We start from the raw sequence: 19,415 nt of genomic DNA on the forward strand, positions 1-19,415 counted from the left end.
AAGTTAGGCCCGGTTTATTGTGTCATATGCAGATTTAAAGTCAATGAAAAGATGGTGCACACTAACATTGAATTCATTTCTATTATTTGTCGGAGAGTAAATACCTGGTTTACAGTTGACTTTCCTGGTCTGAACCCACATTGATAACTTCCAATAATATCTTCTGCTATAGGTGAAAGTCTACTAAACAGGATATTTGATAGTTCTTTATATATAATGTTTAAAAGTGTTATGCCTTTGTAGTTGCTGCATTCAAATAGATCTCCTTTCTTATGCACCAGACACCCTATCCCTACATTCCATTCTTCTGGTAACGCTTCCTTTTCCCAGATGACGCAAAAAATCTTGTAGATCCTACAATTTAACTCAACTCCTCCAGCTTTCAATGGCTCAGATGTTATATTGTCAGACCCTGGTGCTTTATTGTTCTTCAATCGGGCAATTGCTCTGTTCACTTCTCTTTGGGAAGGGGGAGGTACTATGGCATCATCTTATGGAGGGACTGGGATATCTTCAGTAGGGGACTCTGAAGCATCCAACATTTCCCTGAAATACTCTACCCAACACTCCAGTACCTCTTGGTCATCGGTTAGTAGTGTCCCATTTTTACTTTTACACAGGTCTTTCACTATTAATTTTCTGATAAAATTTTCTAACATCATTTGTTTTTCCAATTGTCTCCAGTTCTTCAATCTGCTTTCTTTCCCATTGTCTTTTCTTTCTCCGATGCAGTTTCTTCTCGTCTTTTCTTTTATCTTGATAATTTCTTACTGCTAAACAAGTATATGATTTCTCAAGCATTATCCTGTATGCCAGATTTTTCTCCTGACTTATTCTCTTACATTCTTCATCAAACTAGGAATTCCTTGGTTGTTTTCCTTCTTTCCCTAGCACTTCTTCTGCTGCTTTAATGACTGCATCCCTACAAGCGTTCCATTCCTGGTCCAGGTTATCACTTACACTAGAGGTGTATAATGAAAGATTCTCAGCAATCTTCTCAGAGTACATTTTAGAGATGTCTTCATTTTTTAACTTCAATACCATATACTTACTTTGAGGTCTTCCTTTGGAGCTTGCAAAACTGAATATCGTAAGCTGATTTCGCAGTACCGTTTCTGGTTGGTTATGTTAACACTCAAAGTTCATTTCCAGAAATCTGGTTGTAGCTGCAAGTTTCCCACTTCCACAGTCGATTTACCACTTAAACGCACAATGGTTTTTCAAACATGTTTGGGGTGTCAAGCTACGTTCTGTGTTTAAAATTTTCTGCTAATATGGATGGAGTCATTTCTTGCACAGTGAAGGAGGAGTGGAAATATTAGACCAAGATGAAGCTGTCTACTTCTAATATTTAATTGAAGAGAAATAGTGATTATGTTGACTAAATCAGAAACTGGAATAGCTGTTTTCTCTATTCCATACTTAACTGGACTAGAAAATCAGCTTCAGTCCTTAACATGTAAACATCCAGCGAAAAACCGTTTCTGAAATGCAGTTTTCATCTTTTATAAGATATGACATATCTATTCTACATACAATCTAGGTTGACACTTGGTGTGAGGACTGTAAATTGGAAATCCCTTAACGATCCCTCCCATTAGCCACCACGCCGAGTGTCTACTTAGTCTGTGCATATAGTAAACATAGTGAATGTGCACGAAATACTATGATTACAGAAAACAAAGTCTCAAAATTAGGTGGTTTGCTGAATCAGACTGTATGTATTGAAAAATATAGAATTTTCTGTGTGCCTTCTCTAATTACATCATGCATATTAGATATGTTCACAGCCATGTTTTGTGGTGTGGTACCATTTGTGGACTCAGTAACAATTACAGTCCACACAATTCTTTCCAGAAAAAGTATCAATAAATCAAAGAATAACTTTCAACTCTAAATTATCCCATGACAGCTACCCGACTTAAAGAATAGTAATCGAAAATATTACCAGTAAATATTGTGACTTAGCAATACAATATTTTCTTTTCCATGTGTTGAATACATAAATTAATGGGACACCAAATTAATCCAGTACAAAGACCACGAGAAACAGGAGAAGTTTGAAAACATAAAATGTTGTTGTTGTGGTCTTCAGTCCTGAGACTGGTTTGATGCAGCTCTCCATGCTTCTCTATCCTGTGCAAGCTTTTTCATCTCCCAGTACCTACTGCAACCTACATCCTTCTGAATCTGCTTAGTGTATTCATCTCTTGGTCTCCCTCTATGATTTTTACCCTCCACGCTGCCCTCCAATACTAAATTGGTGATCCCTTGATGCCTCAGAACATGTCCTACCAACCGATCCCTTCTTCTAGTCAAGTTGTGCCACAAGCTCCTCTTCTCTCCAATTCTATTCAATACCTCCTCATTAGTTATGTGATCTACCCATCTAATCTTCAGCATTCTTCTGTAGCAAAAAATAATAATAATAATAATAATAAATACAAACAGAAAAAGTGTGAAAATTATTATGCTGAGAAAGGTACACTGTGTGATATAAATCATTACTACACTTTGTCAACTCAAACGACTTATCTTCCAGGTAATATTGCAACAGTTTTAAAATCAATTTTTCTGTTGCATGCAATTAGTTTTTGAGTAGTAGCCGGACATTCATTGGCAGATTGTTCGATAATACCAGCTTTATTACTGCTGATAAGAACGCTTTCCTTGTAGCATTGTGGTAGGTAGAACTTTTTTAGTAATTACAAACAAAAGAAGATTAGTAATAATAATTGTGAATGAATGTATTAACTGGAATTTATTTCATTTCCTTGTCCAATTAATAAAATAAGAATCATAAACCTAAATGACAGAAGTTGATAGAGATGTGAACACCGATGTAGATGAAAATGTGCAATCGAGCTCAGAAATTCCTGTGATGGGAGAGAGCAATATCTCACACCTAAAAAATGTGGAGCTGAATTCAGCACAGGAAACTATGACAGAACATCCAGTAATGGAATGTCCTGTCAGGTTAACGGATGATGTAGTGATCCCGCCACAAGATGGTATCTCAATTTTGCAGAATCATTTGTAAAGTGAAATGGCTATAGGGCTTGATTTTTCTTTAAATCCTGTATCGGGAAGTCTTACAAGCTCCAACAGAAATTTAACATCACCTATAATAAACAATATGGTACTAAATAATACCAAGAGAGCGTGAGCTTACTGTCACAGTGCATGTGGACAATGCTCACACAAATGAATAACCATCCATTTTTATCCAAATTAATATTAAATAAATAATCAAATAGACAAAAACTTCGGATGCATCGACACAAAACTCAACAACCAGATAGACACCAAATTTTCTAATTAATTTTCGCAGCTACTTTCGGAACAACAGAAAGTAAAAGGCAGGTTAGATAGGCTCACAGCTCAACAAGATGACTGCAAGTAGCACACAATACTTAGTGGCGAGTAATTAAGAGAGCACCACTGCCTTTTGCATTTTCAATTAACATACATGACCCATTTGCCACCTCCAGTGATCAACCAATCAAAAAATGCTTCTTTGTTACAAATCTGCTGCAAATGTTCTTGGATGGTTGGCCAAGGTTGGTTAAGAGTGTTTGACATTACTTTATTGTCTGACTCCAATTTACTTCTGTTTTTGCCCTTAACATGTCCCTATCTAAATTTGTAGGTCTTGCTGACTGATATGAGTCAGAAAGACCATATCACCGAATTTGAACTTAGATAACCACCTTTGGCATCTACGAATCTCTAATGTACCTGGATAAACATCACAAATGTTTTTGGTAGCAACTGTTGTGTTACTACCCTTGTGAAACTCAAAACACATATGATGCCGGATACAAACCTCTTCTGGTATTTGGCTGGAAATTTCACCATAAATTAAAAAAAAATTAATTATTTACAATTTAACTAGTCTCTCTAACCTTAAAAGTCTTTGGCACAACTTTGAAGTACACGATGCCTGATAAATGACAAACAAACATTGATATGCACAGAAATGATATTACTTTCCAGTTCCCTAATACTGTGGTTCACAGACTTTTTAAGCCCAGTCTGCCAGTGACTTGATTAGTCCTCTCTTTTGCTTGGGACAATGATTGGAGTTTCTGTGGAGGGTTTCTGCAGACTCAATGTCCTATAGTCACATATTTCTTCTTAGTATCTATGCAACCAAAAAAGAAATCTGTTCCTGTTTGCCATTTTGAGGTGTGTTCTAGAATTAGTACCTTACAGAGAATCTTTAAATACAAAGACCTCCTTTTCTCCGCAAGACCATAAAACTAATCAGCAAGTGGGTTTCTTCTTGGACACCTGAATAGCAGTTTTCATTGAAGTTTTCCTTATGAAGTAATTTTTTTCAAAGTGGTTAATGCACAAGGATTCATATTTGTGATAGAGCAGGAGAAATTTCATGCAGTCTTTCTAAAATGTGTACCTTTGGATTAAAGGAGACCACTCACTGAAAAGCAGAAGTGTTCAGTCACTGATAGCCACATACAAAAAGAAAGGGAACTTGCTAGCTTTTGGAGTAATTCTTTCTCAAGCTAGAGTACACACACACACACACACACACACACACACACACACACACACACACAAACTGGAAAAACAGCTCCAGTTGTGTATTTTTGCAGGTGTACTAGGTTGTGGTGGGGGTTGTGTGGGCAGAGTGAGAGAGAGATAGCCGAGCCCTGCATTCAGGCTGATTTCTGCAGTATGTAGCTCAGCCCCCAGAGGGCCTTCTGATAACCAGCCAGAGGGTCTCCCGGTAACCAACCCGCCACAAGTTCAATAGACAGTAGGCAAATTGTAACCTTCTGCCACACGAGAATTTCTGCTCGTGCAGAGCCATCTAGAACCAGTACTGCCTTTACCAGCCAAAGACTGATGTACCATAGCTGTTTGGACATCACCTCAGATTGGACGTCGTCTTCATTAGCTGGATGGCAGTGCTCCCACAACCTGTGCTCCAAGCCTTTGTGTTCTGCACTGTGGACATGTCGCGCTGCTCGTGAGATAGAACTTTGAATATGTACTTTGTTTTGAAGAAAGACTTTTCATTGCTCAAGAGAATATAATCTATGCTCTCAAGAATCTATTTTAATTTTGTTGGAGAACAATTGTTTGTGATGAACTTCTCTTTCCCATTATTCAGAAGAATTTCTGTAGAATGTTTTTTTGTTGTACTGCATCAGAAACAGCAGACTGTTTGTGTTTGAAGCTTACTTGTTGAAATAAACAAAGTTGTGATCTTGTGGGAGTATTCTGAATTGGGAATACTTCAGATGTGTTGCAGGGATAACTACCATCTGCATAGTTCAGAGAAGCTAGTGGTGGAGGGAACGACCAGATGGCCCAGGTTGTGAACCAGCCTTTGAAATTGAGCAAGTTATGCTCAGCTGCATGTTGCACCACAGTTGGTCAACTTTAGTCTTGGCAACAGTTTGGTGGTCATCATTCATCCTGGGGTACAACTAGTTGGTAGTCACTTCAACATAAAAAACTGTGCAGTGTTTGCAACAGAATTGGTATATGACATGGCTTCACCACATGCCTAGACCATGCATCTGCTACCCCCCCCCCCCCCCCCCCCATACTCTTAGCTGTCAAACTGGCTGTTAAATCCAAGCGAGCTGCTAGCCATCTGCTCCCAACCTTTCTCATGCCTCCCACATCCCTCTTCCTCTACCCATTCCACCCAACAAGACGACACGATCTCCACCACAGCTTAGTTCATGAGAGAAAATGCAGCATTGGCACTATGTAGGGGCAAAGGCACGTGAATATATATATATGTGTGTGTGTGTGTGTGTGTGTGTGTGTGTGTGTGTGTGGGACACACCAAATAAGGTTGTTCAAAACTGGATGAGGATGATACATATAAGCAAATTACATAAACTATATAAGGAAAAGGATAGACTGCTACTCACTGTAAAGATATCACATTGAGTTGCAGACCAGCACTATCTTATAATGCTTACTCTTCCCGCAGGTTGATCAGAGAATATCAGCTTTGATGTCTGACCGAAGTTCAGTACAAACAACTTCCTATGAGAACAGAGGGTTCTGCAAGAAACTCTACTTCAACCCTGGTTTATATGACGACGACAACAGCCATGGTGGAATTGATCTACAGAATTAACCTCTGATTCAGTGCTGTTCGCTGTTGAGTGTTGGGTTGGTGTGCTTTCCATGCAAGGAGAAAATCTGACACAAAATTGCTACTTGGAATTGGCACTAGATTACTGGTTTTATATTTACGTGAGGTTCTTTCTTAAGAAAATGAAATACAGAGGCAAATATCTAAGCACAAAGGAAAAATTCACATTCCATTATTCATGCATTTCATTGTATTATTTTATTTTATTTATTGGATGTCAAAGTAACATCCAGGAATGAGGAAAAGAGGAGGGAGTGTAGAATGGATTGTTGTTCCACTGGTTTCACTCACCAGTGATAGAGACAGTGATTTGAATAATGGTGTGAGGACATCAATCAGTTGCAACACTCAGGCAGTGTTGAGTGCCAGATGGAAACAAACCTGTTCTGATTATCAAAACATTGTATGTGTGCTGTGCTAGCTTGTGTTCATGCCATTATTTAACTTATATAATTTTTTCCATTACTGTGACAAAATAATATTACGTTTTTCTGCAATTTATTATATATATTTTGTTTTCAATGAATACAAGAATGTGTTATTAGAACATTTTGTAGAATTTTTTATGTACTTTGTTTAATTAAATTCATATTAAAAGTAATTTTCAGTGATACATTAATGGAAGTATCTCTTTTTCACCCATTCCCTTCATCGCAGGGACAGGTGTGTTGTTACAGGCAGAGTTATGTGTGTTTCCTGAAATGAGTGTATCAGAGCATAGTCATAAAATTTTTGTTGACCTTTTTTTTCATGATTTGAATTGCTTATAACAGAGAAGCTTTAGGCACCAAGGAAGTCATTGTGATTATGCAGATTTTGCCAGCATAATAAATTTTGATGTTCTTCACAGGTATGCAACCGGATTTCATTGTCTTGACAACACATTTCGATGATGCAACTGGCTGCCACCTACAGTTGAGGTTCCAGGTGCAAATACACACTGGAACCGATGTAACCTCTGACGCTGACTGATGAACCTTGCCTTTGATCCAAGATGTAAGGAGTCTGGGCAGATAGTTGTCAGTCCTCCTGTTCCTGACTGGTTGATGTTGATGGTGACCTCTCTTTGACAGACTGTGCTGATGGTTAAATGAAACAAATAAAATATGGGCTGCTAGCAGTTATTAGAAGACTACTACTCCTCGTTTGTCTGTTGTAGGACATACGGTTCTTCTGGGGTGGGCTTTCTTCTCCCCGAATGATAATCCTCCTTTAACAATGGACCAAAGTTTTGATGACACATATCCAGTCCTTGGGGATGAATACAGTTTGGGCATGATGCGCCCAAGTTCCTTCTTTGAGACGATATCATGTGTGATTACTTTTTACCTTGTGAAATCAAGTGGCTTGTGGGGGAGGGGAGGCTCAGGATCATTAGGAGAGGTGAAGGGATAGGGATTCTAGAGGTGAGAATAGGTTTGTTACGAAGCGACTTGGCAATCTTCTTCAACGCTGCCTTCTCTCTGTGCTCGCCAGATCTCTCCCTTCAGTGGGTGCAACTGTCAACAGATGTCTTCAACCTCCACCCTCAGAGCCGCTATTGCCACCTCCATGGCAGCTTTGACTGCAGCCATTGTGTCATCGGAAGCCGCATGCAATTTGGCAAATTGTTCATGCTTTCCAATTTGGACCACCATGTGAACTAATAATGGACACTGTAATTCTGCTGCTGTTTTATCCTTTACGGGGAGTATTTCTTTGAAAATTTCAAGAATCCTCAGAAACTATGAAACTAAAAGTGTCCTTTGCTTTTGGCCAAAACTAGAGCCCTTCTTGGATCTGTTAAAGATGATTTTGGACCGAGGAAGCCTGGAGTATATAAAATTCCCTGTCATTGCACAAAGGCTTACATTGGCAGACTATTCATGCAGATCATGATTGATGTGTAGAAAATTGTCACACTCATTTTCTCCAGCCTCGTCCGCCTGTTTAGCTGGGTGGTAATGTGCTTGCCTCCTGTGCAGCAGGCCCAGGTTCGATTCCCAGCCGGGTTGAAGATTTTCTCCACTCATGGACTGGGTGTTGTGTTCTCCTCATCATCATTTCATCTTCATCACCGGTGCGCAAGTCGCCCAGTGTGGCATCAACTGAAATAGGACTTGCATTTGGTGGCCAAACATCCTCGATCAAGGCCTCCCAGCCAATGACGCCATACGCTCATATCATTCATTTTATTTCTCCAGCCTGAAAAATCTGTTATCACTGGACACTTTTTCAATGAAGGACATAATATGTCATTTAAATAGATGCAAATTACTGCTCCATCTTCCCATTTCTGGGATAGTGTACTTAAGGAATTCATCGAAATATGATTATCCAATGATACTATTAATAGAGATAAAGGTTTTTCTTTAAGCATGATGTGGAATCCTATTTTATTAGATATAAAAAAAACAATGGTCTGGTTTTGCCCAGCTGTATCTCAAATTGCAATTCATCGCTTCTGTTAGTTTCTGCCGTCAGCGGCACTGCAATTCTGTGCTTCGCAGAGGGCAGCCCTTCCGTTGCTTGTGCATGCACATTGGCCTGCTCCCAGGGTGTAAAGGAACTGTCATAGATGATGTTATCTCATTTCCAGTGTGTTTATGCACCTGCAGTCTCTTGCAATCTCACGTGAAGATGGTGACCAGTTCGACTCTCAAAATATCGTGTCATCAAGATGACGAAATCTGGTTACATATCCGTGAAGAGCATCAAGGAAGTAGTTAATTTATAACCTATACTAACAACCAACCATTTGCTTCTGATAATGTCCATACATTATTTAAAAAAAACATTATGTGTGCTTTAATCTCAAAATGACTGCAGATGAATATTGTACATTCTTAGCAAGAAGATACTCTTAAGAAAAAGCAACTGGTTTTTCAGTAATTCTGTTTGACACCTGTTTACTTCTTCCACCACATACTTCACACTTATGGAAGTGTATTAACACTGCAGTAGCCACCAGAAAGATCGCAGGAGGCGCGTCACGGACGGTAGTTGCCGCAAATAGCGTCCCGACCACCAGAGGGCACGCAAGAATTCGGCCGCGACCTATGCCTGCGGAACAACAACAACAACAACTCAGGCAGCACGGGCCGTGCCCAGTCAGTTCACATCAGGCATGTCTATGAGACAGTTCCCAGTCTACTCTGAAGTGCGACGGAAAACGTGAACCGTGTTACTACAAACACATTAAAGAAAAGAAAAATAATTACGTATGGACTCTAAAGTAATCTTATTTTGAACAAAAAGCAATTTATGTTCCACAATGCAAATATTATTTTACTATACAGGAAGATTTTTAATTTAATTTTCAGGGATCACTTATTTGTAGGAAACTGCAAGTCTTTTGGTTCAGACAGGACTTGTTCTCGGCCATACCTCCTTCCGCCCCCAACAGAATCTGAATATTACAGTGCTGTACTGTTTAAAAGTGTCTCGTTAGCTCAGTGCTAAAGTGCCAGACAAAGGATTCAACGGTCTTGAGATCCATCTCTGGTCACTACCAAGATTTTTAAATATGTCATTTATCACCTGTTTCAACTCTGGCAATGTTTCATAATGTGAAAAACGCTGAGCTGTGCCATGATTTGGAGTCCCCATTAAACTGCAGCACCCCCAAGTGTCTGGATAAGTCAGGTCAAAGAGCGGAGAAAGAACAGTATGCCGCCTGCAATAGGACTAGGGCTAGTAAAACACTGTTGTGTTCAAACTTCCCTTAATGTTGATGACAGCTGCACTTTTTTTACTTACATTCTTAAACTGATGGTATACCAATTATAATCTGTCATGTGGTTTAGCAATAATTATTGAAATTTTATTATAAGTAGAGGAGCAGCAGGACACTCACGAATAAGTACATCAAATAGTTCACATGCATTTTACATTATGTCAGGCATACCCTCATGAATTATGCTGACAAGTTAATAATTCCAGAATGAAATTTTCACTCTGCAGCAGAGACTGCATTAATATGAAACTTCCTGGCAGATTAAAACTGTGTGTCACACGAAGACTCGAACTCGGGACCTTTGCAAGTGCTCATCCTCACAGTTTTCCTTCCACCTAATTTCCTACCTTGGAGTCTTCACAGAAGTTCTGCAAAACTTGCATAACTAGCAGTCCTAAAAGAAAAAGGTATTGCTAAGACATGGCACAGTGAAAATTTCAGCCATGTCTCCATAATAACCTGTAGAATGAAAATTTCATTCTTAAAACATCTCCTAGGCTGTGACTAAACCATGTCTCCGCAATATCCTATTTTCCAGAAGAGCTAGTCCTGCAAGCACTGCAGGAGAACTTCTGTGAAGACTGGAAGCTAGGAGATGAAGTAATGGTGAAAGTAAAGCTGTGAGGATGGGTCATGAGTCCTGCTTGGGTAGCTCAGTCGGTAGAGAACTTTCCAGGAAAAGGCAAAGGTCCTGAGTTCGAGTCTTGGTCTGACACGCAGTTTTAATCTGCCAGGGAGTTTCAAGTCTAATGATTTTTCATTCATTCCAAAATACCCACAAATATTCTCAATTTCACATAGTGCCACAAAGAGTGTACTCACATTAGAGAGACAGAGAGAGACTACATAATGACGAGTGTTTAATTTGCTGAGTAATTGCATTGTAATTCTGTCAGAGATAGCAAAGGACCTGGAAGAGCAGTTGAATGGAATGGACAGTGTCTTGAAAGGAGGACATAAGATGAACATCAACAAAAGCAAAACGAGGATAATGGAACGTAATCGAATTAAATTGGTTGATGCTGCCGGAATTAAATTAGGAAATGAGACGCTTAAAGTAGTAATTCTTCCAGTCCATATGTGGCATAACAGCAAACCTGTGCTTAACAGTATTGGTTAAAAACAGTCTTGGTTGCAATTTTAGTTTTTTTTTTATTTTTCAATGACGTGTTTCGCCTTATTTAGGCATCTTCAGGTTATCTAAATAAAAAAACAGAGAACAAATACATCTATTTAAGAATCGCGATCACTATGTACAGACTGTATAAACAGATCACCTATTGAAAATATAAACAGATCACCTATTGAAAGAGCAAATACCTTAATTTGGTATTTCTTAAGAATCCTTTAGTCAGTGTAGCCAAAGGGCATCGTCGAATGTATCAGGCCAACATAGCCTTCGTTAAACTCAGTAAAAACTAGAAATATAAAATCATTACCTTTTCTAGATGGACGTGAGAGGCACCAAGATCTGCATAACACGTTCCCGTTCACAGGAGCGAGTAACAGTAAGATGGGGGCTCAGGCAGTAAGCATAAAGCACCACAGCATTGTGTGCCAGTACTGAAGCCTAATACAGAATCACCTCAAGAGGTGGCGCTGCGATGCAGCAGTGATTAAAAGCGAGGGATCGTAAACTGGATATAAATACACACTAAAATTTTATAAATGTAATGCACATAAAACATTGATAAGATGGAATTACTAGGGGCAACACCTATGCTTAACTTATCCTAAAATTTTGACAAAGTAAAATATAAATGAAGGCGGTAAATTTAAAACGAGAAAACGAGGTGTATAATACAACACACAGATGCAGTATGTAAACAGATTTTTCATACAACGAGGACACTAAAAACACAGGACCATAATTTCAAATAAAGAGGCCACCCATATAACACTCAATACTGCATCATTCGGTGCTAGAATGTCTAGCAAGAAGCTATACAAGTCCTGATCCATGCACTTGGAAGGAACAGTGCAGCTGAGGTTGCACTGTAAACTACTTTTTCACTTATGTTCTGTACAGATCGTGCTGTGCTTTCCTTAGTAGCTCGACAGGATCAGGGGCCTTGCATATGTAAGTGGATGAACTTTCGTTTAAATCCACATGGCAGCAACTCAGATTGAGATACGATGAACACTCACCATTGAAAACAACATATTGGGTTCATTTGCTTAAGAAGTCTTTGAGCCACTCACATATTGGGGAACATAATCTGTATGCTCAGACCTTCATTAACAGTCTGCAGTGGTGCACTATGTCAAATGCTTTCCAGAAATCTAGGAATATGGAACCTGCCTGTTGCCCTTCATCCAGGTTTCACAGGATATCATGCAAGGAAAGGGCAAATTGAATTTCACATGGGTGATGTTTTCTAAATCTATGCTGATTCGTGGACAGATGTTTTTCTGTCTCAAGGAAACTTATTATATTCAAACTCAGAAAATGTTCCAGAATTCTGCAGCATACCAATGAAGGATGTGGGTCTGTAATTTTGCAGGTGAATTCATTTACCCTCCTTATACACTGAAGTTACCTGCACTTTTTTCCAGTTGCTTCAGACTTCGCATTGGGTGAGGGATTCATGAAAAATGCAAGCTAAGTAAGAGGCTAATGCTGTAGAATGCTCTCTGTAAAACCGAACTGGGATTCTGTCTGGACCTGACAACTTATTTGTTTTCAATTCTCTCTGTTGTTTCTCTTTGCCAGGGCAACAAGGATGCATATTACTATGACCTCCATACAGGAGTATGTGATGGTCAAATGATGATACATTTGTATAATCCTGGTGTGAGAATGATTTTTTAAATGCAACATTTAACACTTTAGTTTTTGTTTTGCTGTATTCTATTGCCACACCAGACTGGTCGATGAGTGGATAGGAGCCTTCAGCTTGCCTGGTGATTTTATGTAGGAACAGAATTTTCTCAGACTCTCAGCAAGAACCTTCACTAAGGAATGGTGGTGGTTGTTGTATGCCTCGTGCATTGATCTTTTTATTGATGCACAAATTTCTACTAACTTTTGCCTGTTGGCATTTCAACATTCTCTTTTGGCCTGAGAGTGCGACAATCTCTGCTTTCTCAGAATTTTCCAAATTTTGTTATAAAACCGTGATAGGTCTTTTCTGTCCTCACTCCTTTTACTTGGTACATACTTCTCCAGAGAGTGATTTACTTTCCACTTAAACTTTACCTGTAGTTCCTCTATTGGAACTTAACAATGTCCATTCACTATCTAAGTAAGACACTAACAACTGCTCATCTGCTCTTTCCTGCACAAATACTCCCCTAGCCGTCTTGATGGAATTTGTTGACTTTCAGTAACCCTCAATCATATGATGACATCATGATCACTAATCCCTGTCTCTATACCGACACTGCCAATAAGGTTTAGTCTGTCTGTAGTTACAAGGTCTAAAATATTTCCATTTCGTATTAGTTATTGAACAAAATGCTCACGGTAGTTTTCAGAAAATGTGTTCAGAATTATTTTGCATGCAATGAATCCATAGAAGTCCCAGTCCATGCTAACTGTATTAAAATTGACTCCAACTAATGTTGCGTGACTGGAATATTTCCAAGTTATTGAATGTAGACTTTCTTTGAATGATTCTACAGTTGTTAGTGTGGAATCTGGTATCTGCCAAAAACATCCAATGATTAACCTGAGTTCATTTAGGCAGATTACTTTTAATCAGATAAATTTGCAGTTAGGCTCAATTTCAAACACAATAGAGACAATATTTTTTGTCAGCTGCAATGAATACTCCCCCTTCTATGGCGCCAACCTGTATTTCTGCTATGTGTTCTATGCCTAATTAAATATTTTGGAGATTGCTAGCCAGCTGGTGTGGCCAAGCTGTTCTAGGCGCTTCAGTCTGGAACCGCGTGACAGCTACGGTCGCAGGTTCGAATCCTGCCTCGGGCATGGATGTGTGTGATGTCCTTAGGTTAGGTAGGTTTAATCAGTTCTAAGTTCTAGGGGACTGATGACCTCAGATGTTAAGTCCCATGATGCTCAGAGCCATTTGGAGCTTGCTACATCAGGTCCATCTAGCTCTCAGGTCAGGGAATGCAACAACTTTCCTGGAGGTCAGTAAGTCAGGAATTTTGTTACAGATGTTCAGCAATTTGCTATAAAATGTTGACAGCCGAAGTGCCTTTACTTTATGTGTGATCTGATTTCACTCTCTTCATACTGACTGGCAGGCATTCGTTTGAGGACCTCTGAGTGTCACCTAGCCTAGAAATTCCGCTTATGCACTCCACAAGTATTCTGCTACCCAAATAGCAGCTTCCTTTGTGTAGTGCACCACTGACCTATCAAGGGGAATCCTACAATTTTCCACTCCTTAACATAGGTCCAGAAATCTGCTACCAAGACCATCACAGTATCGACGGAGCCTCAAATTGAGACCCTCCACTTCATCAGTTCTGGATACAACAGTGCATATGGTGAGTTTTGCTTGCACACCACAACTGAGGCCAGCAGCTGTCATCACTTCTGCCAGCCATTGGTGCTGATGTGACCCACAACCTGCAGATGACTGCACCCTGCACCCTTGACAGCCACTGGCAGGCCCTCCTCCATGTCTCAAGTGAGGCCCCACGGTAGATGTACTGAGTGCTGCACATTGGAATGCTTTCCAGACCTGGATGCTTCTTCACTAAGGGGATTCATAATGCTTGTAACATTGGAGCTCCCAATAAGTAGTAAACCCCTCCTCCCTTTGCCTGCTTAGACCCTGCTTCAGGAGCAGTCACTTGTCCATTCCCTGTGGTGAATGGGCGAGGCCATACAGCCAGTCCCCACACTGACTATCTGCCTCGAGTGACGCAAATGCATTACAGCCTGCCACTCACCATACAGTTGGGTGGATCTTTCGCATTGGGTAAACTGTGATGTGCCCTGGTAGCAGAGCCCATGGACGATACGAGTAACACCTGAGGCGTCCTGTGTGATGTACCAGGTTGTTTGCCGCAGTCACGCCCTGAGATAACAACCACAGACAGATAGCTGATTGTGGTCAACACCATATTCAGTTGTTTGCAGACTGTAGCCAGCTCCTCCTGCATCTGCACACAGCACGCACACACCATCATACTTGAATGTATTAATCAGCTACTTTGACAGGACTATGATTTCTTAAAATCATGCCCTGAAATGAGGCCCATTCTGTATTATATTTTGTCCACCCAACCTAGAATAGCTTTTCATTATTCCCCCCTACCCCATCTCTGCAATATTCTGGTCAGAACCTATGCTCCTTCTGCACCCATTTTGTCACAGTATGGTCCCTACACATGTGACCGACCCCATTGTAAGACTTTCCCATTGCTCACCCCCTACCATCACCTGCACAAGCCTTGTAACTGGCACAACATATACTGTCTAAGGGAGAGCCACCTGTAAAAAGACGTATGTTGTTTATCAGCTCTTATGTCAACATTGACCATTGTTATACGTTGATATGACTACCATCATGTTATTAGTTGGAATAAATGGGCATAGACAAGGGTGTATACTGACAACACACAAAATCTTGTTACAGTGCACACACTACAACATGACAGTTGTGATCTCAGTAGCTGCTTCACCGCCGCACTTGCCATTTGGATTCTCCCTCCTCACAACAGTTTCTCAGAACTCTGCAGGTGGGAACTGGTTTTAAAATGTGCTTGGTTGTCACCATCTGCCCGGCTTAAATTTATGTTAATTCCAATGGTCTCAGCATTCTGTTTCAATAACTATTCCATTTCTTCATTCCCTTTTACTTTTTTATTTTACAACTTGTGTATTTTTCCTGGCCGGCTGGGGTGGCCGATCAGTTCTAGGCGCTACAGTCTGGAACCGCGCGACCGCTACGGTCGCAGGTTCGAATCCTGCCTCGGGCATGGGTGTGTGTGATGTCCTTAGGTTAGTTAGGTTTAAGTAGTTCTAAGTTCTAGGGGACTGATGACCTCAAAAGTTAAGTCCCATAGTGCTCAGAGCCATTTTAACCATTTTTTATTTTTCCTTTTCCCCTCGTCTGCCGACTATTGAATGCACTGAACTTTCTGCACTTATTGGTTCTTTCAGTAATCTATTGTGTTTACTATCCTATCTTCCACCTTTGAGTTTTAATGTTTTCATATATCATCAAATGGTTCAAATGGCTCTGAGCACTATGGGACTTAACATCTGTGGTCATCAGTCCCCTAGACTTAGAACTACTTAAACCTAACTAACCGAAGGACATCACACACATTCATGCCCGAGGCAGGATTCAAACCTGCGACCGTAGCAGTCGCGCAGTTCCGGACTGAGCGCCTAGAACCGCTAGACCACCGCGGCCGGCCATATGTCATCCAGTGCAGACACCAACAGTCATTCCTTCTCATCGCAGCCTGTAAATTTCCCCTTATCCAGGGTTCTAGGTGATTTTTTTGTAATGCTTCATGTTTCCTAAACCTCACCAGTCATTTTCCTTCATCCCCCTTCATTCTCCTTGAATTATTTACACCACTGGCTTCGCAAGCTTGCTCATCTCCACATGTTTTTTCCTGCTGCGGCTTGGTGAGTTAATTTTTTTGTCCATACTATTAAACTATATTTTCAAGCAGTATCATTTTTGAACTGGAATTCTCATGTTTGTGTAATTGTATGTGTAAACAAAATTGCAGGGAAATCTCTCACTAGGTTGTGCACATATGTCACCATAATGTAGGATTGGTGTGGCAGGTAGGGAGGGGAAAAGAGAAATTGTTAGAAAACTGTCCCTGTCTTCATTATATTTCTCTATTCTTTTTTCTTGTTGCTTTAATTGTGCATTGTTCTTAGAGCGTAGCAGAACAGAGGTTTCAGAGGTTTGTCTGTTGATTTAGTACAGAGACAGTATAGCCAACCATTAGGACACTGTCAATGATCACACACTATTGTCAGGATGGTTGCATGTCACTTATGTTTGTGGGTTGGAGGAAGTGACGCTTTTATCTTATTTGTAGTTGCTGCTCAGTCTTGATCACAAATTTCTTCAATCCCCCTTAAACAACTTCACACATTTCAGCTATGCTATCATCATAATCAAAATAAACACAATGGCATTTATTGCTTGCATAGAGAGGTACTACTGGTGACATGACACTTTACATTGTTGAATACATTTTGATCCTGACAATGATGGCAACAGGCAGAGCTCCTAAAATGGTATAAGTTGCATAAATACGCACTCTAGACTGAAAATCCATTATATGTGCTCTAATAGGATCAGTAATTTTAGATTTTCCCAGCATAGGAAGATTCTGAATATTTCTTGGATATTCATCTTGGTGGCATAATCCAGAAAGCATGATATTTAAGCAGTCAGACTCCTTCCCATCTTTAGGAGTTCCTGATCACTCGCTGGATGCAGCCTTTACATAATTCACACCCCTCCCTCTGGCAGTCTCTACCTAGGAGTATCTGGCTGTGGACCTGTTGTGATGGTGAAGGAAGCGTGTCACTGGAGCCCATTCCAATGTCCTCAGCTGCACTTCTGCCAACACTGGATGCCAGTCTCTATTGGTATGGCGACAATATGTTTGCGTCCTCTTCGCATGCCATGATGGAGGTGATTACCGCATAGATTTCCACCGTACTTTGGTCATGTTTGAGGCTGGGTCCCAGGCATTGCTCAATGGAAAACCAGTCTTTATTCATTAGCTCACCATATAATCAGATTTCTACAGTCTCTTTTAGAATAGAGTCCCAGAAGGGTTTGGACTGTTGCAACAACTTGGTGCTATTTTAAATTACGACACATCGGGGGAGATGCACAGTGAACTTTGTCAGCTGTTTTTTTTGTCTGTGTGGCATTTATGCTCAGTGTTTTTCACCTGTATTCCAGATGGAGTGATGACGGGTTGCCTATCACCAGTCGTAGCTAGTATATTCAAGGAGGCATCTGAAGAAGGAGCTCTGAAGTTGACAGTTTACGAGTCCTCATGCTTATTTCAATATGTAAATGATATGTTCATAATATGGCCTTCAAGACTTCCAGCAACACTGGAATTTGCTGCACCGAAACATCAGATTCATGATGAAGACAACCATCTTCCGTTCCTGGATGTGCCTGTCTCCAGCTCTCATGCCCCTTCACAATGAGTGCACAGAGAATGAAAAATCTTGGACCAAGACAGTCTAATTGCCAAATTGCAGCACCTGCAGGGTGTGTGTGAAGGGTTACAGCAACCGCTATATACAAAATGCCTTAAGACCATGAAAACTGACATCACAGCCTGCTGAGGATGAAGAGGATCCTGTAGTGATGGTGGTCATTCCATATGTTGGAAACACATCAGTAAAAATCAGAAGAATGCTCCAGAAAAGTAATGTCAAGTGCATGTTCTGCTTACCAGCCAGGACGATGGGCTAGCTGGTATCGGTCAAGGATGACCTAGGACTCCGGAGATCAGGAGTCTATTGCATTCCATGCCAGTAAAGAGAAGATGTAAGTAGTAGGCCCAACTATCCAGACAGTGCAGGAAGAGATGCATTGAGCACAAACGACACACAGACAACAAACAGCTGACTCAGTCTGCTGTGGCAGAACATTGCATTTTATGTGGACATGTCACAAATTGCGACAGCACCACGTTGTTGCAACAGTCCAACACATTCTGGGACTGTATTCTAAAAGAGGCTGTAGAGATCCAACTAGCACTCCTGGAAGAAAGGACTGTAGAGACACGGCTTAGCCATGGCCTGCAAGTTTCGCAGGTGAACTTCTATGAAGTTTGAAAGATAGGAGATGTGTTACTGGCAGAAGTGAATCTGTGAGGACGTGCTTGCATGGCTTAGTCAATAGAGCAATTGCCTACGAAAGGCAAAGGTACCAAGTTCGAGTCTCGGTCCGGCTCACAGTTTTAATCTGCCAGGAAGTTTGAGCACCGATCCATACTCAAGGAGACAAAGCTCTGTGAAGACTGCTGCAACACAGTTAAATGGAACTGACTAGTAGGGCCTCCCCAGCAATAAACAAAAATGGCAATCAAACCATCTATGTTGCATCTGAGTGGCAATAATGACTAATAGTCCTGGCTTGTGAGTGCAATAACATCCCAAGCTGCATAAAATGTTCAGCAGAAATTCATCCCATGAGGTAATATAGAATGAAAATAAACAAAATACATCCATAGTTTCATTGTCAAGGCAACATAGTTACAGATACTTTTCAACATCTAAAAACCAAATATGAAAAATATTAATCAATCACCTTATCATTTTGTTCATTCCATTTTTGTTTGTAATTATTTAGACAGACACCAGTTAACTTTAGTTAGTTAGTTACATGCTCGTAAGACCATTTGAACAATTTTTTTATCAAAACGCTGTGGAATGAGTCAATGTACAGGATATGTACACGTGATCTGTGTTAACATTAACGTACAAATTATCATTTATTCCCATTTGTGCAACTACACTTAAAAAAAGTGTTTTTTAATTGACACCAGTTTTATGTAGAAGTTTTTCGGTGGAATACAAAAAGTTGTCCAGGAGAAATGATTTTAAATTAGATTCAATTTCATGTTATT

General features: G+C 40.3%; 1 protein-coding gene across 3 annotated transcripts in view; it reads left to right on the forward strand.

Moving 5' to 3' along the window:
- Positions 1–6,743, forward strand: part of LOC124789691 (caspase-2) — a 76,705-nt gene extending 69,962 nt beyond the window's left edge. For all 3 annotated transcript variants that reach the window (XM_047257130.1, XM_047257131.1, XM_047257132.1), the window contains one exon: positions 5,975–6,743. In XM_047257130.1, coding sequence (XP_047113086.1) covers positions 5,975–6,124 — 150 coding nt within the window. In that variant the 3' untranslated portion in view covers positions 6,125–6,743. The remainder of the gene's footprint in view (positions 1–5,974) is intronic.
- The last annotated feature ends 12,672 nt before the right edge of the window (positions 6,744–19,415 follow it).

Source organism: Schistocerca piceifrons, chromosome 3 (genome assembly GCF_021461385.2).
Source record: "Schistocerca piceifrons isolate TAMUIC-IGC-003096 chromosome 3, iqSchPice1.1, whole genome shotgun sequence".
In the NCBI taxonomy this organism is placed as follows: domain Eukaryota; kingdom Metazoa; phylum Arthropoda; class Insecta; order Orthoptera; family Acrididae; genus Schistocerca; species Schistocerca piceifrons.